At 32.7% G+C, this 20,055-nt stretch overlaps 2 protein-coding genes across 3 annotated transcripts in view; both read left to right on the top strand.

The window, feature by feature from the left end:
- LOC140450059 (uncharacterized) overlaps window positions 1-20,055 on the top strand; it is a 77,022-nt gene that overhangs the window by 26,636 nt on the left and 30,331 nt on the right. The gene's annotated exons all lie outside the window — the stretch shown is intronic.
- Window positions 12-19,870, top strand: LOC140450079 (uncharacterized). The gene is made up of 2 exons (XM_072543505.1): window positions 12-105; window positions 18,103-19,870. Exon 2 carries the CDS (start codon window positions 18,120-18,122, stop codon window positions 19,314-19,316), a length of 1,197 nt encoding a protein of 398 aa, XP_072399606.1. The 5' UTR covers window positions 12-105; window positions 18,103-18,119; the 3' UTR covers window positions 19,317-19,870.

Here is a 20,055-nt window from a genome sequence, read left to right on the forward strand (position 1 = left end):
AAACTTGATGACCACACTGACAAAATAAAGAAAAATAATGCATGGGCAGCTATTTGTGAAAAACTAATTGAAAAGAAAAACCGGTTTCGGATAAAAATAAAATCGGTGAGTTGTTAATGTGAATGTATTTTTTATTTTCAAAGACAAATAATAGCAAATAGATATACAGCTAGATTATATGATATTCAATTGCAATCTAGTTTTTCTTCTTTACTCACAAAGTAATTTGCGAAATTCTTCTTCGATTTTTAATAACATAGGTCTACCTCGACGAGAATTCTGCGTTGATTTTATTATACAGTTTAATGTACATCCACGAAAGTAAACACGTAATTACTATTGTCACACACGACTAAAAGCATTATAGAATAATTCTTTGTTTATGGTAGATACCTTTTGAAACTTATCGACACCACTAAAACAGAAATGACTTTTTAATAAGCTTAAGATAAGGTTTTCTGCAATAATTTGTTGGCAACTATACGTACATATATTTTTGCATACATCTTTCACTACTATACCACCAATTGTAATAGTTACAATTCTCAAACTATATTGCAAATCCATAAATGTTTGTCCAGTGGCTAAGTACCTGAAAATAAAAATAGCATTAGTAGTTTTTCATTAATATACGTCAATTTATTGGAAATTAGGTTAGAATTTCGTCAAATAAAAATGCGAATCTGTAAATTTTTCATCGATTTAAGAAATTTTGTACCAGTATTTGTGTCAATTAGTGTTTCATTTTTAATATCATTATCCAGTTTTGAATGGCGATATAACCACGCCACTGATCGCCAATTTTTTTAATCAATTCAATGTTTTAATTCAATTTCGTCAAATAAAAATGCGAATCTGTAAATTTCTCATGGATTTAAGAAATTTTATACCAGTATTTGTGTCAATTAGTGTTTCATTTTTAATATCATCGTCCAGTTTTGAATGGCGATATAACCACGCCACTGATCGCCAATTTTTTGAATCAATTCAATGTTTTAATTCAAATATGTAATAAGGCAACCTTGCCGGTGTTTCTTAGGTATAAGCTGGATCGAAAATAATCATCTGGCGTTCACTAATGGGCGTACGTGAGGAATGTGGAGGGTAGACCAAGGGGAAATATGATTGTTATCTTTGTCTATTCGCTGAAAATATGCTTTTATATCTATGTTACATATCCTGTTAAAGTCTACTATACCGACCATAAACTTTTACCTACACCGTATATTTAACCTGTGTATTTCCACCTCTGCTTCTAATCACTTCCTAACATCTGTGGTTCATGCTTAAAATAAGATTTCGACGATGTTTTGGTCTAGGCCATTATAAAGTTCATGGTGTATTAACGAATATTTTGACCCAATACAAGGGCCAAAAGGCACTACAGATACGGAAGAATATCCAATATGTAACGGTCATCAGTAATATTGCCATTATTCGGTATTCAATCCATGCGTACTGTTAATGAAATCCCTTCCGACACCATAAGCAAGCCTCCACTAAATAAAATGGTGTTTGTTATGTTACATTGGGCGTATACTTAATTCATTTGGTTTTCTAAAAGCACGAACCAATAACTTGTATCCAACTATAGAGCGTTTCACGTTAAGAAAATAACATTGCAGAGATAGGACCATGTAATTCTTATGGACGATAGAAGCGCAGCGATGCCAGGATGAACACAAGCACGATTCAGGGTTGTATTAATTATTTGTGTTTTCGTTTTGATAGACATGAATTAAAATTACTTTTTTTTAACGTAATTGATCAAAAATGCCCATTCGAAAAAAGAGATGGAAAGTAGGGAAAATGATTTTAATTAAATAAATAGTATTTACAAAAGATAATTTTATTTTATATTATTTTAATTATAGTAACGACGGTTTATTTATTTTTCGGTGAGAATACCATTATGCCATTCATCATGGAAATCAGTAGAAAATATTTCTTAACTAAATCATGCATTTTGCCGGCTATTGAAAGATAAGCAATTAAACGGACCGCTTTGCATATATATAATTACTAATTGTAACTTAAATAATACGGTGTGCGTATGTCAGGGATTTTATTTCGTTCTCTGACTACATAATGATAATAAGGCTTTGCGGTTCTTTAGTAGTTATTGTGACTTTACAGCTAAATGTTAATTGAAAATGGAAATTCAAAAATTTAGCCAAGGTAATATCCGTGCAAAACAAATTATTTTAAATGTATTTAATTATCATCTAAATTTAAGAAGTAGTCAAAGTGTTAGAAGTTTAACCGATAAAGTAAGTGCTATGACGGGATTAAGTTTTAGTACTACTTCTAAAATACGCATAGAAACTGCAGAAGGAGGACTAAGGCCTATAGAAAACGTACCAAAAGTAGAGTGAACAGCAGAAAGTTCACTTACGATGCAGTAGTTCGTACGCAGCTACGTGCCATCGTGCATAGTTTTTCTTTAAAAATTTACCGCCGTGATTGAACAAAGTTTTTGCACTGGTTAAAAAAGACATAATATTTAGCAAACATGCCACGCACAACAATGTGGAGAATACTCCGTGAAATGAACTTTGTTTTTTGCAAACGAGGAGTCAAGTCAAGCATGATTGAACGGTCCGATATTCTAAAATGGAGGCATCAGTATTTGCGTGAGATAAAAAAATTTCGTTCTCAAGGATACACCGTCGTTTATTTGGACGAAACTTGAGTGAATGTTGAACATAGTGTTTCCAAAGAATGGAAGGACCTCTCAGTGACTTCAACCAGGGATGCGTTTGTTAAGGGGTTGTCAACAAGCCTAAAACAGCCGACACAACGAGGCCCCCGATTTGTTATAGTGCATGCGGGTAGCGAATTGGGCTTTGTAGAAGGTGCTGCTTTTTGCTTTTTAACTAAAAAAACTCAGCGGACTATCATGATGAGATGGATGGTCCTATATTTGGACAATGGTTTAAGGAAAAGCTGCTTCCTAATCTTCCAGAGAAAACTGTTGTAGTGATGGACAACGCTTCGTACCATTCGAGGAGAGAAGAAGTGATTCCGGCACAAGCCTTCAATAAAGATCAAATTAAGACATGGTTGCTAGAGAAAGATACCCTTGTTGAAGAAGATTATTTAAAATCAGATATCATGGAAGTTGTAAACACATACAAAGAAAAATACATAAAAAGACATATTGCCTCACAACACAGAGTTTAAGACCGCCGCTATGGAACAATTAATAAGAAATGCAAACTATTGTAAATTTTCTATTAAGGAAGAGCAAAAATTTTGGGTTATTGACGTGTTGATTTACGATATTGATCCTGTGGTAATAAATGTGACGGATGACAATGACAGTAATGAAAGTGATAGCGATGATAGAGAAGTTAATATGCAGTGTGTAAATTATGTGACAGTGTGCAAATCGGCGGACACAAAGTGCCAAATCCGAAAAGTCTGTAAATAATAGTCCGTGAAAATTAGGTAATAGTGAGAAGAATTTCATATAATATAACTCTGACATTGAACTCGCAATATATATATATATATATATATATATATATATATATATATATATATATATATATATATATATATGTATATATATATATATATATATATATATATATATATATATGTATATATATATATATATATATATATATGTATATATATATATGTATATATATATATATATATATATATATATATATATATATATATATATGTATATATATTGATAAGATTGGTGTTTATAGAAAATAATTTATAAGTTATATACTAGATAATATTAGATATAACAAGTATTTGGTTATTTTAAGAAGTTATATACTAGAGAATTTAATAAAAATTATTTATGTGATGGCATTTTTAAGAAATTAGCATATAATAATTGTAAAAAGTTGTATTTTAATGTTGTAAATATATTTAAGTGAGCCATGTGCATAGGCAACCAACTATACATACTCTCCAAGTGACATTTTAAATAATGAGGAATATAAAGTGGCGTTATAATAATAATGTTAGTTTAAAATGTTTAATTTATATATATTACTGATTTAAGTGTTTATTCTGATCTGAAAAGCCTAAATGTTAACAAAATTATTAATAGAAAAGTATGGAATTCTCTAGATCACCGGAGATGGCCTTGTTTGTGAAATGGTTTGTTCCAGAAAATTCAGACATGTATTTAATAGAACAAATGGAACATGATTTCTTACCAGATGGTTCTGGAACATCCAAAAAGATATAAATACCCGGTGATTTGGATTCAGAAGTCAGTCAGTCAGGCAGTTTAGTAAGAAAGTCCATTCAGTTAGTCAATCAGTTATGAGTTTTTTAGTATGAAAATTAGTTAGAGGCAGTCAATCAGTTACAATTGTTCAATATAGTGAGTTAAATCAAGATCAAGAAACAGTATAAAGAAGGTATTATTGAAGATTAAAAATTATAAAAAGAGAAATCAAACGATTTCTACTTCGCGAAACCGAATTCAAATCTTAACCACTGTGTTTCCTAAAATTTGCGAAACAAACAGCTGGATGAATTACTCGGCAAGGGAATCTAAAATTGCATCCCACAAGCCGTTCATCCTAGTCAAAATTCGTAGTGAATTCAGTTTCTCGTACTTCCAACGAAGTAAATAACAAAACAGAATGACGGTATTAGATTTTTGTTTTGATAAAGTGCAGCAACAACCGTTGATACGTATTTCGACCTCCTTAAGTCTCTTCAGAACGGTATAGCCACTGCTCTGAACCAAAACAAAAATCTTTCCCGTCCTAGATAATAGTTATTAAAATAACTATATACAGACGTAACTACGCCATCTAAAAACAAAAAGAGAAATCAAACGATTTCTACTTAGCGAAACCGAATTCAAATCTTAACCACTGTGTTTCCTAAAATTTGCGAAACAAACAGCTGGATGAATTACTCGGCAAGGGAATCTAAAATTGCATCCCACAAGCCGTTCATCCTAGTCAAAATTCGTAGTGAATTCAGTTTCTCGTACTTCCAACGAAGTAAATAACAAAACAGAATGACGGTATTAGATTTTTGTTTTGATAAAGTGCAGCAACAACCGTTGATACGTATTTCGACCTCCTTAAGTCTCTTCAGAACGGTATAGCCACTGCTCTGAACCAAAACAAAAATCTTTCCCGTCCTAGATAATAGTTATTAAAATAACTATATACAGACGTAACTACGCCATCTAAAAACAAAAAGAGAAATCAAACGATTTCTACTTAGCGAAACCGCATTCAAATCTTAACCACTGTGTTTCCTAAAATTTGCGAAACAAACAGCTGGATGAATTACTCGGCAAGGGAATCTAAAATTGCATCCCACAAGCATTGCATAACACAATTAAAAATTATGTTATGTATAAATGATGATAATGGAAGAAGTATTAATTGAATATTAAAATTAAATAATATTTTTGGTGATTGGATATTGGTATATAGAAAAGAAGAATAAATATAAATGCTGTTTGCTGGTTTGCTTGGTGGTTTATAAATGCTGTGAAGAAAAATATCTTAAATTGGTGGAAGCTGATAAATGGAAAAAGTAATTTCACAAAAACAAGGATAACCGAAGCTGAGAAGAAGACATTTGAGTGGTGATTATAATCTATATAGTGGAAAACAGTTCATTTAGGCATTCAGTGACAGAAAGGTACAAAATTTTGTTAATATAATTTAGTTAGTGTCATAACAATTTCAATTTTGAAGATAGTTTGTTTAAATTTTACATTGTCTATAGAATTTAATTAGTTTCATAAGAATTTCAATTTAAAGATAGTTTATTTTAAATTTACATTGGCTAGGTTAGATATATATGTGTGTTTCATAATAGATATAATAAAGATAATTTAAAAAAGTACTTACAAACTAATTCTTTGAGAACCGCGATAAAAACCCTATATATTATATTATTAAATATACTCATTGCTCATCATTCAAACAAACAATACATCATAACAATATATATATATATATATATATATATATATATATATATATATACATTATATATATATATTATATTATATATATATATATATATATATATATATATATATATATATATATATATTTTATATCACGAAACACCTTTTGACTTTTTAAAAATTAAATTTATTTCAAAATACAATAAACAAAGTTACGTGTTACAAATTTGATTATACTGTACTTAAGACTAAAGAAAAATGAACGAATATAAAGAGCGACAAGTGCTTTTATAATATTAGAAACTGCTGACTCAGTGGGAACATGCAAAAACCTTGGGTCCCCGCTGACTCTGCATGTGTACGGATCCTTATCGGCTCTGGTACTTGGAAGTAGAAACCTGATACCCTGGGAATCGTCGTTGTCAGCAACATTAGTTGGTATAATGCATATAACATATATATAATAATAATAGTCTCCCGTTTTATACCGCTTCGCGGCTTTGGGAGTATAGCAGGGTAGTCTGCTATATCTAGGGCCTACGGTATACAAGGAAGGTAACATGGCCAGTGCTACGCTTCAACCGCCTATTATTACCCCTGGTTTTACCCAAGGTACTCATTTTATTCAGGCTGAGTCGACCTGGGGCTTATAGACATTTTTAAAAATGTCTAGTTGTTCTTGCCGGCGGTAGGATTCGAACTCCGGACCACCGGCGTGCGAGGCAAGCATCCTACCGCTTGCGCTACGCAGGCCCTCTATATATATATATATATATATATATATATATATATATATATATATATATATATATATATATATATATATATATATATATATATATATATACATCCTACTATCATTTTCGCATCGATGCATTATGCTTTTACCATCCATTTAGCATCGTCTTGCAAAGTAGCATCTGTATATCGACGCTACGTTGCAAGACCTTAATAACTTTTTTCCTGTACTTGTTACAAGAATTTTAACCATCTCATGGATTAGAGTTTTTATACCGTGTTGGTATTTTAAAATATCCGCTTTCTCTTTTTATCCCTTTGTTTAAATTCAAATATGGTTGTATAAATTAATCAATACATTTGTCCTCCCTGTATTCCTACGATCCCTATAAGTACCGCCATCGGGCTCGTGGAATGCGTCCCTTTACCGGAGAAGAGCACGAGTCGTTGAAAAGAAAAGACGCAACCCGGCACGGGAACCCATGCCCGCATATTAAATTGATTTCGTTCGTTGTTTTGTAGTGCAAACCCTGGTAATTATACCCAGCGGTAAGTTTTTACCTAGTTTTACCTAAACCTATAAATTGTTTTTGATTGTTTATTGCAACCATTTAAATTTTAATAATTATTTGCACATATGAGGAAAAGTCCATTTATACCTCGCCAGAGTTATCGAAGGAATAGTTCTGTTAATTAAGTACTATTAATTTGTAATAGTACATTTGTTTGTTAATACCCCACATTGGCCTATCTAGCCGGATTTGAACTCATTTATTGAAAAAATATTTTTTGTTATATTTAAATTTGAATGGTTGGTTTCGTCTCGTCGTATTTTTTATCGTTTTGAGGGTTCTTATCTTAAGTTTGCGTCTCTTGTCGTGGCTCGAGAATAATTTATGACCTTTGTGTAAAGTCGACCATATGGGACTTTTTAGAAGGGAATTATCGTCGTTTTAATAAAGTATCGAATTACAAATCGGTAATTTCGGGGTTTTAGACCACATTTTGTACATTTTCGTTTGTATAATATTATTGGAACTTGTTAGAAATTTAAAATGGAAAAACTTGAAGAAAAGAATAGGAAGCTCAAATTTTTAAGAAAAACTGCTTTAAATGATATTCAGTTAATTTTCGATTTAGGTTTTAAGGCCCTTTCAGACGTTTCTATTCGCCCTTTATTTAAAATTAGACTAGAAGAATTAGATTCGATTCGCGAAGAGTTCTTAAAACATCACACTAATATTATTAGTAATATTCTTTCTGTACCAGACGCGGATACGAGGGTTGAAGAAAATGTTCGGGAATTATTTTTGGAACAATTTTATAAAATAAAACTATTTAGTGCGGAATTATCTGAGCCACAATTTGAAACTCCAGAACCGTTTAGATCAGTAGTAGTTCCACAATCAAATATTCGCTTGCCTAAAATAGAGCTGCCTAAATTTAAGGGTGATTTTAAGGAGTTTAGTTCGTTTTTAGACTTATATAATTCGGTTGTACATAATAACGCAGGCCTAGCAGACGTAGAAAAGTTTAAGTATTTGAAAGGATGTTTAGAAGGGACTCCACTTAGTTTGATTCGTAATTTGTCAATAAATAGCGATAATTATCAAATTGCTTACGATCTAATTGTTAAACGCTACACAAATGTTCGTCGTTGTGCGACCGCGCATTGGGATGCGATCTTGGGCGTACAGAAAATATCGGTAGTTAATTCGAAAAATCTGGCTAAATTAGTAGATACGTTTTTAGAAAATTTAGCCGCATTGAAAACATTAGGTCTTCCGACAGAACATTGGGATTTTATTATGTTTAATTTACTTTTGTCGAAATTAGACGCGGATTCAGTAAAGTTATTTGAGTTAGAAAATAAATCGAATAAAATCCCGTCATTTCAAAAATTGGTAGAGTTTATTGAAACTCAGTACATTGCTTACGATAATTTGAATAGTAGCTTAAGTGAATCTAAGAAATCGTCGAGGGCTCCAACTTATACGGAGCCAAAGTGTAATTATAAACATTCCAATGAGTCAAGGCATAATAGTAGTTCATCCTTTGTTACAAATTCGTCGTCAATATGTTGTGCTTTATGTAAACAAAGTCATTTTCTTAACCATTGCTCGTTGTTTTTGAAAAAATCTCCAAAAGAAAGATACCAATTTTGTAAAGAATCTTCCTCGTGTTTTAGGTGTCTTAATCAGGCTAATCATTCTGTCAAGTCGTGTCCAAAGGCCTTTAAATGTAGTAAATGTAATAGTCACCTTCATAATAGTTTGTTGCACTTTGATAGAAATCGTTCCAATAGTCAGTCGTCCATAGAAAATACTAATAATCCAGGGGCATCGGGAGTCGAACAAAATTCGCCTGAAATATCACATTGTGCTGCTAGTTTTATAGGGAAGAAAAACGAGACAAAAAAGGAAATTTTGCTCGGTACCGTTTTAGTTCACGCGATTGATAGTAAGGGGTGTAAACAGCCCTTGAGATGTCTGCTAGATTCAGGTTCAATGAGTTCGTTCATTAGTCGTAAAGCTGCCAGTAGATTAGGTTGGCCTAAAACTCCTTGTTCATTTGAAGTTAACGGACTCAATTCGATGCAAACGAAACTGAATCAAGGTCAAATAAGTTTTTCTATCCAACCTGGTCATCAGGAGTCACCGGTGTTTCACTTGGAGGCTATTATTACAGATCGGGTTTGCTCGGATTTGCCGAGCACCAAAATTGATATATCGACGTGGAATTATATTAAAAATTTGAAGTTAGCCGATCCCGAATTTAACTGTAGTCAATCTATAGATTTGTTAATTGGTTGTAGCATATTTTCGAAGGTGTTGTTAGAAGGTAAAATTGAAGGTAAAGCGGGACAACCAGATGCCCTAAATACCGTTTTTGGTTATATTTTGTTAGGACCTACTAGCACACCTAACCTTTCGTCGACTTCGCTTGTTTGCCTTTCAAATATTGAAGACCCACTAAATTCTTCGTTAACGAAATTTTGGGAACTGGAAAACGTACCGGAAAAGCCAGTTTCAGAACCAGAAGACGTTCTGTGTGAGAACATTTATCTGGAAACGCATAATCGGGACGTCTCGGGTAAATATGTTGTATCTTTGCCTTTTCGTGAATCGCCGCCTTGTTTGCAAGATAGCTATGATATTGCTTTAAATAGATTGCTATCATTAGAACGACGCTTATCTCGTCAACCAAGTTTGAAAAAAGAATATTCTTTTCATATGCAGGAGTATCTTGATTTAGGTCATATGCAGTTAGTCTCTAATGCCGAAAAGAAAAGGGGAAAGTATTATATTCCACATCATTGCGTTGTGAAACCAGATAGTGTTTCAAGTAAAATTCGAGTTGTATATAATGCGTCTCAGAAAAGTCCCAGTCGCGGTAAATCTTTAAACGACTATTTACTGGTCGGTCCTAAGCTGCAACAGAACATAGTCTCGCTGTTGTTGAATTTTAGACTTAATCGTTTTGCGCTGTGTGCGGACATTCGTCAGATGTATCGTAATATTTTAGTCGCTCCTGAACACACGGATTATCAACGCGTGTTATGGAGATTTTCTAGCCTTGAGGATATTCAGGAATATCGTTTATTAACCGTTACTTTTGGAATAGTATCTTCGCCGTATCTCGCTTTAAGAACTCTCCAACAATTAGCATTAGACGAAGGCTCTCGTTTTCCTAAAGCCGTCTCGCTTATTCGTCATGCTTCGTATATTGATGATTTTGTTTTTGGTGCTTCGACTCTCGAAGAAGCACAAACTTTAGTTGACGAATTAGTCGCCATGTTAAAGTTAGGAGGCTTTGAATTACGGAAATGGTGTTCGAATGAATCCAAATTGTTGTCCCAATTTCCTGAATCCCATATTAATCCTCACTCCATTAATTTTGATCCAGAAGCAAATGGTCCTTCATTAAAAATCCTTGGTTTGAAGTGGATTGCACAGTCCGACGTCTTTCAATTTTCAGTCAAAGTGCAAGACATCCCTTGTACCAAAAGATCGTTTTTGTCCGAATTAGCTCGAATTTATGATCCTTGTGGTTACTTAACACCTATTACCTTTTTCATTAAACATTTAATCCAACAACTTTGGGCAACCGGTCTTAAATGGGATGATCGTCCTCCTTCGGAAATAATTCGTATATGGGAGCAATATAAGAGCGAACTATCTCTTATTTCACAGTTCAAAATTCCTCGTTTTTTGAATATTTCCTCATGTCCCATCTTAGAGCTTCATGGATTTGCCGATGCTAGTGAAAAGGGATATGCTTGTGTCGTTTATATTCGTAGTATTGATACTCGTAACCTAGTTCAAGTTAATTTACTGTGTGCCAAATCGAAAGTAGCTCCTATAAAACAGATTACTATACCTCGATTAGAATTGTTAGCTGCTGTTCATTTGGTAAAACTTATGTCGTTTGTGTTAGAGTCGTGGAAGCATATAATATTTCAGAATGTGTATGCTTGGTTAGATTCTCAAATCGTATTGCACTGGATTAAAAACTCCCACTCGAGATTCAAAACTTTCGTCGCAAATCGCATTTCGTATATCCAGTCTCATAGTCAAAATTATTCTTGGCATTATATCGAATCTCGAAATAATGCAGCCGATGCGCCTTCGCGAGGCATGCTACCGGCCGCTTTTCTATCAAAATTAGACTGGTTAACAGGTCCTTCGTTTTTGTATAATATTCCATTAATTTTTCCAGAGGTTCCTCCCTCATTGCAGGAAAAATCCTCTTTGGAAGAGATAAAGAAAGCTTTAGTGTTTGTTTCCACTCGTGAGGAACATTTTCTGTCTTGTTTGCTGAAAAATAAATCGTCTTTTACCTCGATCCAAAGAATTTTGGCTTTTATGTTGCGATTCGCGCACAACTCTCGTTATAAAAGGTCGAAACGGTCAGGACCCTTGACTTTCGTAGAATTAGAAGACTCGTTGATTATTCTTGTCAGATTTACACAAGAAAAGTATTTTGAAGAACATCTTCAATCAAATTCTTTTCCAAAACCATTTCGTAAGTTGGGAGTATTTTTAGATGATAGTACTCAGTGTTTAAGAGTAGGTGGTCGTCTATCTCAGTCTTCGTTATCGTATGAAGCAAAACACCCGTTCTTGTTACCAAAAAAATCTCGCCTTACTACTCTTCTAGTTCGTCATTATCATGAGAAGTATTTACATGCGGGATTTAAGAGTACTCAGTTTTTGGGTAGTCAAAGGTTTTGGATAATGTCTTCTAAACAAGCCGTTAATTCGGTATTGTCCAAATGTATTAGATGTTGGAAACAATCTCCTAAAAACTTACAACCCCCTATGGGTAATTTGCCTAAATTTCGTCTCGGTGCCATTAAACCCTTTTCGATTTGTGGGTTAGATTATGTTGGACCGTTTTCGATAACCATGTGTCGTTACATGGGAGTTAGAACTCAAAAGGCCTATTTGTGTCTATTTGTATGTTGCGGTACTAAGGCTTTAAATCTTGAATTAGCTAGTGATTTGACCGCGGAAGCTTTTTTGGCCGCTTTACAACGTTTTTATTAATTTTGTTTTGTTCGGCTTTTGTCAATATAACCGCGACGAAACCACCATTTTAATTTTAATTTTTTTATTGTAGTTTAAGTTTTGAATATTTGTTTAAGATTTGTATAGGAATTGTTTGTATTAATTATCGTTTTAGTTGTTTAAGTAATGATAGTATTTAGAATTCGTTTTGTTTTTTAAAGACCTTATGGCCTTTAAAGGGGGGAGAATGTTTAAATTCAAATATGGTTGTATAAATTAATCAATACATTTGTCCTCCCTGTATTCCTACGATCCCTATAAGTACCGCCATCGGGCTCGTGGAATGCGTCCCTTTATCGGAGAAGAGCACGAGTCGTTGAAAAGAAAAGACGCAACCCGGCACGGGAACCCATGCCCGCATATTAAATTGATTTCGTTCGTTGTTTTGTAGTGCAAACCCTGGTAATTATACCCAGCGGTAAGTTTTTACCTAGTTTTACCTAAACCTATAAATTGTTTTTGATTGTTTATTGCAACCATTTAAATTTTAATAATTATTTGCACATATGAGGAAAAGTCCATTTATACCTCGCCAGAGTTATCGAAGGAATAGTTCTGTTAATTAAGTACTATTAATTTGTAATAGTACATTTGTTTGTTAATACCCCACACCCTTACTGAGTTAAATAAGTTTATTCCAGGAAATGTTTGAGTCTAAAATGATGGTACAGTGAAAATATTATATATATTTAGTTCAGGGTTTTACCGTTTACTCGCTGCCATTATATACATGAAAATGTATATCCCACTTTCATTATCAATCATTTTAGCATCATAAATTTGGCTTCGTTGTTGAATATAATATTACCCACAACGAAATAGTAAATTTAAGAATATATATATTTTTTTTCATCCACAAATCATTCTGGCATCATGTTTGGTTAAAAGTAACGGGTTATGATATATTGCAACTACCTATTGTATCTTCGCTTCAATTGGTCCAGTCGCGACGTACAGCCCCTCAAATGATAGGATTTAACCAATAAAATACAATAAGACAGAAAAATCAAATATAGCAGCATGTCAAAAAGGCCTTAATTATATATCTTCGTTTCTATAAGTCCAATTGTGACGTACAGTATCTCAAATGACAGAATTTAACCAATTAAAAACAATGAAATAAAAAAATTAAATACAGCAACATGTCAAAAGGGCCGTAGTCACGTATCTTCGGTCCTATTAATCCAATCTTGACGTATAGTACCTCTAATGATAGGATTTAACATAAAGAATACAATGGGATAGAAAAATCAAATGCAGAACAATGTCAAAAGGGCCTTAGTTGTGTATCTTTAGTTTTAGCTAAGTTAAGTGTTGTGTGTTAGCTAATATCAAAAAACTCATTTCTTTTGTTTTTGACTCTAATGTTTTTATTTTTAATGATTGTTACTACAAACAGGTCTTTGGTTCTCCAATGGGTTCCACTATTTCACCAATACTGTGCAATTATGTCTTGGACGACTTCATTAAAGACTGTTTGCAACAAATCAATTTTGAAATACCGTTCATAAAGAGATACGTGGATGACTGACTTAATCTTGGCACTACCTGTAGACTCTATACAATCTACGTTAAATGTTTTCAACCAACGAAACCCACACTTGCAATTCACGTGCGAGGAGGAGCGGGAGGGATCTTTGCCTTTCCTTGACATGAGATTGCATAGATGTGAGGATAATGTTGTGAAAACACAATGGTATAGAAAACCCATATGTAGCAATAGATTCATAAGCTACCATTCTTACCATCCTCCTAGGATGAAAACTAATTTAGTCCTAGCTATGAAAGAACGTGTCAAAAGGTTATCACATCCGGATTATCTCCAACATGATCTCAACTTCTTACGTAATATTTTTGTTGAAAATTCATATCCTCTAAGACTGATTAATAAATTAATTTTTAATGTTCCTTTTGTTAATAAAAATAACATTCTTACTATGTCACAATCAGTGCCCTCAGCACAAAATAATTCTGCTCCAACAAGTGTGTATTTTTATGCCCTTCCATATATTCCGAAACTAACCGTTGAACTCACTAAGATTTTCAAAGAATTTAAGAATATCAAAATAGCTAACAAGAACATCAAAACCATACGTCAGCTGTATAGCAAAATAAAACCCCTAACCACTTTAGAGACTACATATGTTGTTTATTGCATTCAATGTACTGAATGTCCATCCACGTACATTGGTGAAACTGGAAGGAATCTGTCTAGTCGTATCATTTCTCATAAGAGTGACTGTAGATTAAACAAACCTACTTGTGCTTTGGCAGAGCATACTATCGATCTAGGCCATAAGATAGATTTCAACAATGTAAAAATATTAGCCAGAGAGAAAAATAAATTTAAGAGAACTTTCTTAGAGATGGTACATATCAGCAAGAGTGATAATAACAATCTGAATAAAAGATCTGAGATCAGAATCTTAGCAAAATTTACAATTTTGTATTGACTTTTAACTGAGCTATTTTGCATCTCAGAGTTTTCTTTTCTTTCTAATGCTTATGTTATAAATAAGATTTGTAATTTCCCGCTCAATTTCAAGTTGGTAATACAGTTGGTAGTACTCAAAATTCATAAACAGTATTTTGTGAGACAATGGATGCGTTCACCAGATTAATCCGCTTTCAATCCGATTGCACAGTGCTTAATGCTAAGAATTAAGTTTGGTGAACGACTGACGTTTGACAGTTGTGCGTGTTGCTTTGTTTTTGTTTTTATTAACCCAACCAAAAGTGGATAATATTCTTGAAGCATTTTTGTTTGGGGACGATATTTTATTTATTATATTTATTTATATATTATATTTAATAAATAGTGTTATTATATTTATATTCTATTTCGATTAAATTTGCCATTTTTTATTTGATAAATTTATATGTTGGCGGAATTCAACTATAATTCTAATTATATTAGAATATGCTATTCAGCGATGATTAAGCACAACAAATTTAAGGCGGAATAAAATGGCGACCGCTTATCAGCCGCTTGGAGTTAGCGCATGATCAGCACATTGTTCACCAGAATAGATTATAAGCCGCTTGCAAGCAGCTTCTAAGCCAATGAGTCTGCTGAACGCAACCATTAGTTTTAAAGTTGTTTTTTGTATTTTCTTCAAACTATTTAAACAATAATTGTCCTCCCACTTTCTCTTTCTGCTCGTGAAATGTGACTGAAATCAAGCTTGCAACGACGACTGTTTTAACATGTCGTCTTTCATTTTGTTTTTTAACTTTTTAACGTATGTATTAATTTTTAAGGGGTCTTTTTAAATAGTAACATTTTTAAGTTTAGTTGCAATTTCAGTATTATAAATGTTATTTAACGTTGTTGTTTATGCCACGAATCTTACATTCGGGTAAGTTTTTTATTGCTTTTTTATTGCACCAATCAAATTGTTACAACATAATATACATACAACAGTAATTTTCTTTGTAGACCTTGATAAAGGTGGCAAAAAACCACCGAAAGCTTGGATTCAGAATAAATAGTACGCCTTAGCAAAGCTCTATTTTTTATTGACTACCACACCCAAAAAGAAAAAAGTATTTACATATTTTTTCCAAACTAGTCAAATAACTTTGGACTACTTTTTCTTATATATATATATATATATATATATATATATATATATATATATATATATATATATATATATATATACATATATATATATATATATATATATATATATATATATATATATATAAATGAATTGACACTAAATAGAAAAAAGAATGAAATAACCACATAAACAGAATGGGGGAGACACGTGGGGTCAAAATAGCAAGAGATAAATCATTAATTGGTAGAAGAAGTATCGGCCGACCGCGCAAAAAGATGGAGTGACAACCTTTCATACAGGTATCAATCCGCCAATTAACAAGCATGATTGCTTATAAAGAGGAAGAAGATAAAAAAATATAACTTTGATATGCCGAAATATATTGGGACACCATTTATATTTTAAAATATAGCTTTTATCAACTTACAAACTAATAATTTAAAATTTTTTTACTCTTTCGCTGTAATCTTCCGTTCCGTTAGTGGTGATTCACCTTGTATACAAGGAAAAATTTTTATGTATGTAATTGTTGTTATTACTTACATGAAAATAAAATTAAAGCTGCACTTGTGTCTTTTAGTTACATCTTATCTAAAGCGTTTAAAAATATGTAATGTTCAACAATAGTAAAATTTAACAATTTTTATTAGTCCTATAATAATTACATACCTATATCCTTCAATTAAAGAAACCAGTATTTATAATGCATTATTTTGTATTCAACTATACTTATTATAGTACACAACTAGTGTACAATTATACCTTTTATTAGTGAAATTAATTAACTACAACTACACAGTGCTGAATATGGCTCTGATTAGAATGAATCATATATGGACAATCTAATGGCAACACTTGCCTGAGAGTTTTGGCAACACTGATCTCCATAAGGATAATGTTATTTTCTTAACGTGGAACGCTCTATAAAAGGGTGATTTATCTGCTCACAGAACTTGTTCTCAATCCGCTTCTCCATTACACATGATCCCTGAGAAAAGTTAACTGTGGTCTACGATTATCTCTGCTTAATACTAGTTCCCGAGTAGCAATGCGAGGATGCAAATTTACACTTGTGTTTTGAAGCACAGATTGCTACTGATGGTTTATTACAAATCGTTGCTCAGCGGACGGAAAGCCTCAACAATCGACTGTGAGCAGGGATCGTGGTAAGGTTAACACCATGACCAGCTCTTTTGGTATTCTCATCAGTTATCCTGTTTCGCTCAACCACATTGCGATGCTGGTGTATGAAATACACTGAATATTTTACTATTCACTTATGATATTCACTATAACACTTTTTAGCAGGTAGCTCTTTTAGACATCAGACTTTAAAACTCTAAAAAGATATTTAGAACAAATAACAAAATAAAATTATATTCGAGATAATAGTAAGCAAACGCCAATTATACGGCGACCCACTGTTTAATACCTGTCAAAAATAAAATACAATTAATGTCATAAAATTGAAACAACAATTACGATGTGTTAATGCACACGCAGCGAAGAAAGGAAGGTGATGATAGAAATAAAGATGGTCAGTTCAGAGGGGTCAGAGGAATAGAGATAGAGGAACGGGTCGATCGACATTCGGTCCGGCTAGGAGCGGAAAGTGACTAGACACGCGAAGGAATAGGTCTCTCTCAGATCAATACTCCAAGACCGGGTACGAAACTGCCACTAAATCAGCACTCTAGCAGAAGGGCCTAGGGCCAGTGGAGTTGTTATCAGATTAACACTCTGATGGAACTCTAAGTCTCCCGGGCGGCGACTGACGTTTTATACGGTCGTCGGCCTTCCATCTCCTCTAGCGCGCATTGATGGAAGAGGAACTTGTGGTTGGAGTGCGTGTGTACAGAGTGCTGACGGGACCGATGCGATGCATATCGTTACAACTTTAAGCAAAAGAATTCCGAAAGGGGTAAAAATTAAACCTTAAACTGACTTTAAATCGATTTAACATTACAGGAACTGAAAAAAATTACTGATAAAGTTAAAAATTCAAGAGCAAAAACTTATCAGTGCCATTGTCTTTTGTCGTTAAAAGAAGTATTACCCAGGGTTCTTTCAATATATAGTAAAATACTGTATAGTTTATTTAAATTGGCAATATTTTTCTAAAAATAATAATCAGTCCGTTAATTTATTGGAGCAGTATATAAAATACGAATACCTAATTTTTTATTATTACAATTTGTACGACTTACACAAACATATTTCTTCAACCCAGCCTAGATTTGACTTCTCCAATTATACATTATTTCTCATTTGGTTGCATTATTTATTTAACAGAGGATTATAATTTTAGGTTTCTCTTCCAAAGATATGAAAACTGATACCAGAAGCCTATTAACAAATTATGATAGAAGTGACAGTAATTTGAACCAATATATAACTTCCACTACCAATGTGAACACTGGAGGACAACGTTTTATATGTATTATTTGTAAGAAACAATTCCCAAACAATTATTGTTTAGAACTACATAAGAGGATACACACTGATGAAAAATCTTTTGCATGTGAAATTTGCACCAAACAATTTTCAACGAGAGGAATTTTAAAATCGCATATGAGAGTGCATACTGGTGAAAAACGATTTAAATGTGAAATTTGCAGCAAACAATTTTCAAGAAAGGATTATTTAACAAAACATATTAGATTGCATACTGGTGAAAAACCATTTGAATGTGATACTTGCACAAAACAGTTTTCAATGAAACTATATTTAAAATCTCATATGATAGTGCATACTGGTGAAAAATCATTTAAATGTGGAATTTGCATGAAACATTTTTCAACAAAAAGTAATTTAACAACACATATGAGATTGCATACTGGTGAAAAATCATTTAAATGTGGAATTTGCACCAAACAATGTTCAACGAAAGTACTTTTACAATTGCATATGAGAGTGCATACTGGCGAAAAACGATTTGAATGTGGAATTTGCACCAAAAAATTTTCAATAAAGATTAATTTAATAACACATATGAGGGTGCATACTGGTGAAAAACGATTTAAATGTGAAATTTGCAGCAAACAATTTTCAACAAAGGATTATTTAACAAAACATATTAGATTGCATACTGGTGAAAAACCATTTGAATGTGATATTTGCACCAAACAGTTTTCAATGAAAGTATATTTAAAATCTCATATGATAGTGCATACTGGTGAAAAATCATTTAAATGTGGAATTTGCATGAAACATTTTTCAACAAAAAGTAATTTAACAAAACATATGAGATTGCATACTGATGAAAAATCATTTAAATGTGAAATTTGCACCAAAATGTTTTTAAGGAAACAATTTTTAAAATCGCATATGAGGGTGCATACTGGTGAAAAACCATTTGAATGTGAAATTTGCACCAAAAAATTGTCAACGAAAAATATTTTAAAATTGCATATGAGGGTACATACTGGTGAAAAACCATTTGAATGTGAAATTTGTACCAAAAAATTTTCAATAAAGATTAATTTAATAACACATATGAGGGTGCATACTGGTGAAAAATAATTTAAATGTGGAGTTTAAATCATATTAGATTGCATACTGGTGAAAACCCATTTGAATGTGAAATTTGCACCAAACAATTTTTAGATAAGTATCATTTAAAAAGACATATGACAGTGCATGCTGATGAAAAACCAGTCAGATGTGAAATTTGCACTAAAGAATTTTCAAGCAAACGAGTTTTAAAATCGCATATGAGAGTACATACTGGTGAAAAACCATTTGGGTGCATGCTGGTGAAAAACGTTTCACGTGCAAAATATGCTCCAGAAAATTTTCAGACAATTCTGGTTTAAAAGCACATATGCAAACTCACATTGCTGTGTACTTATAAAAGCACTTAAATTATGTAGCGTAGTACCATCCGTCATATTAATCGCAGTACCGAACAGACACATAACGAGTACCAGCTTTGAAGACTGAATACGTCTGCAGCGTCATCGCCAAAAATCTCCAGAGATATAGTTGAACTCTCTCGAACCTTTTTCATAGACCCCCCTAATTAAGTTTATATTTATTTGCCGATGGATCTATAATAAAAGTTTAAATTTAATTGCTTGCCAATACGTTTATTTTACAATTAACATATAGTAAACATGATTACCTAATTGTTTATTATTACGATTTCCGGCCGTACGATGGACGACAACATCGATTTTGACGCTTATAAGTTCAATAAATTCGCAAGAACTTATATGATATTATAAACTTGATGACCACAGTGACAAAATAAAGGAAAATA

Source organism: Diabrotica undecimpunctata, chromosome 1 (genome assembly GCF_040954645.1).
Source record: "Diabrotica undecimpunctata isolate CICGRU chromosome 1, icDiaUnde3, whole genome shotgun sequence".
Taxonomy (NCBI): domain Eukaryota; kingdom Metazoa; phylum Arthropoda; class Insecta; order Coleoptera; family Chrysomelidae; genus Diabrotica; species Diabrotica undecimpunctata.

What these genes read in the sequence shown, in the direction of transcription:
- LOC140450079 (XM_072543505.1), top strand. Translation starts at nt 18,120, where the DNA reads ATGAAAACTGATACCAGAAGCCTATTAACAAATTATGATAGAAGTGAC.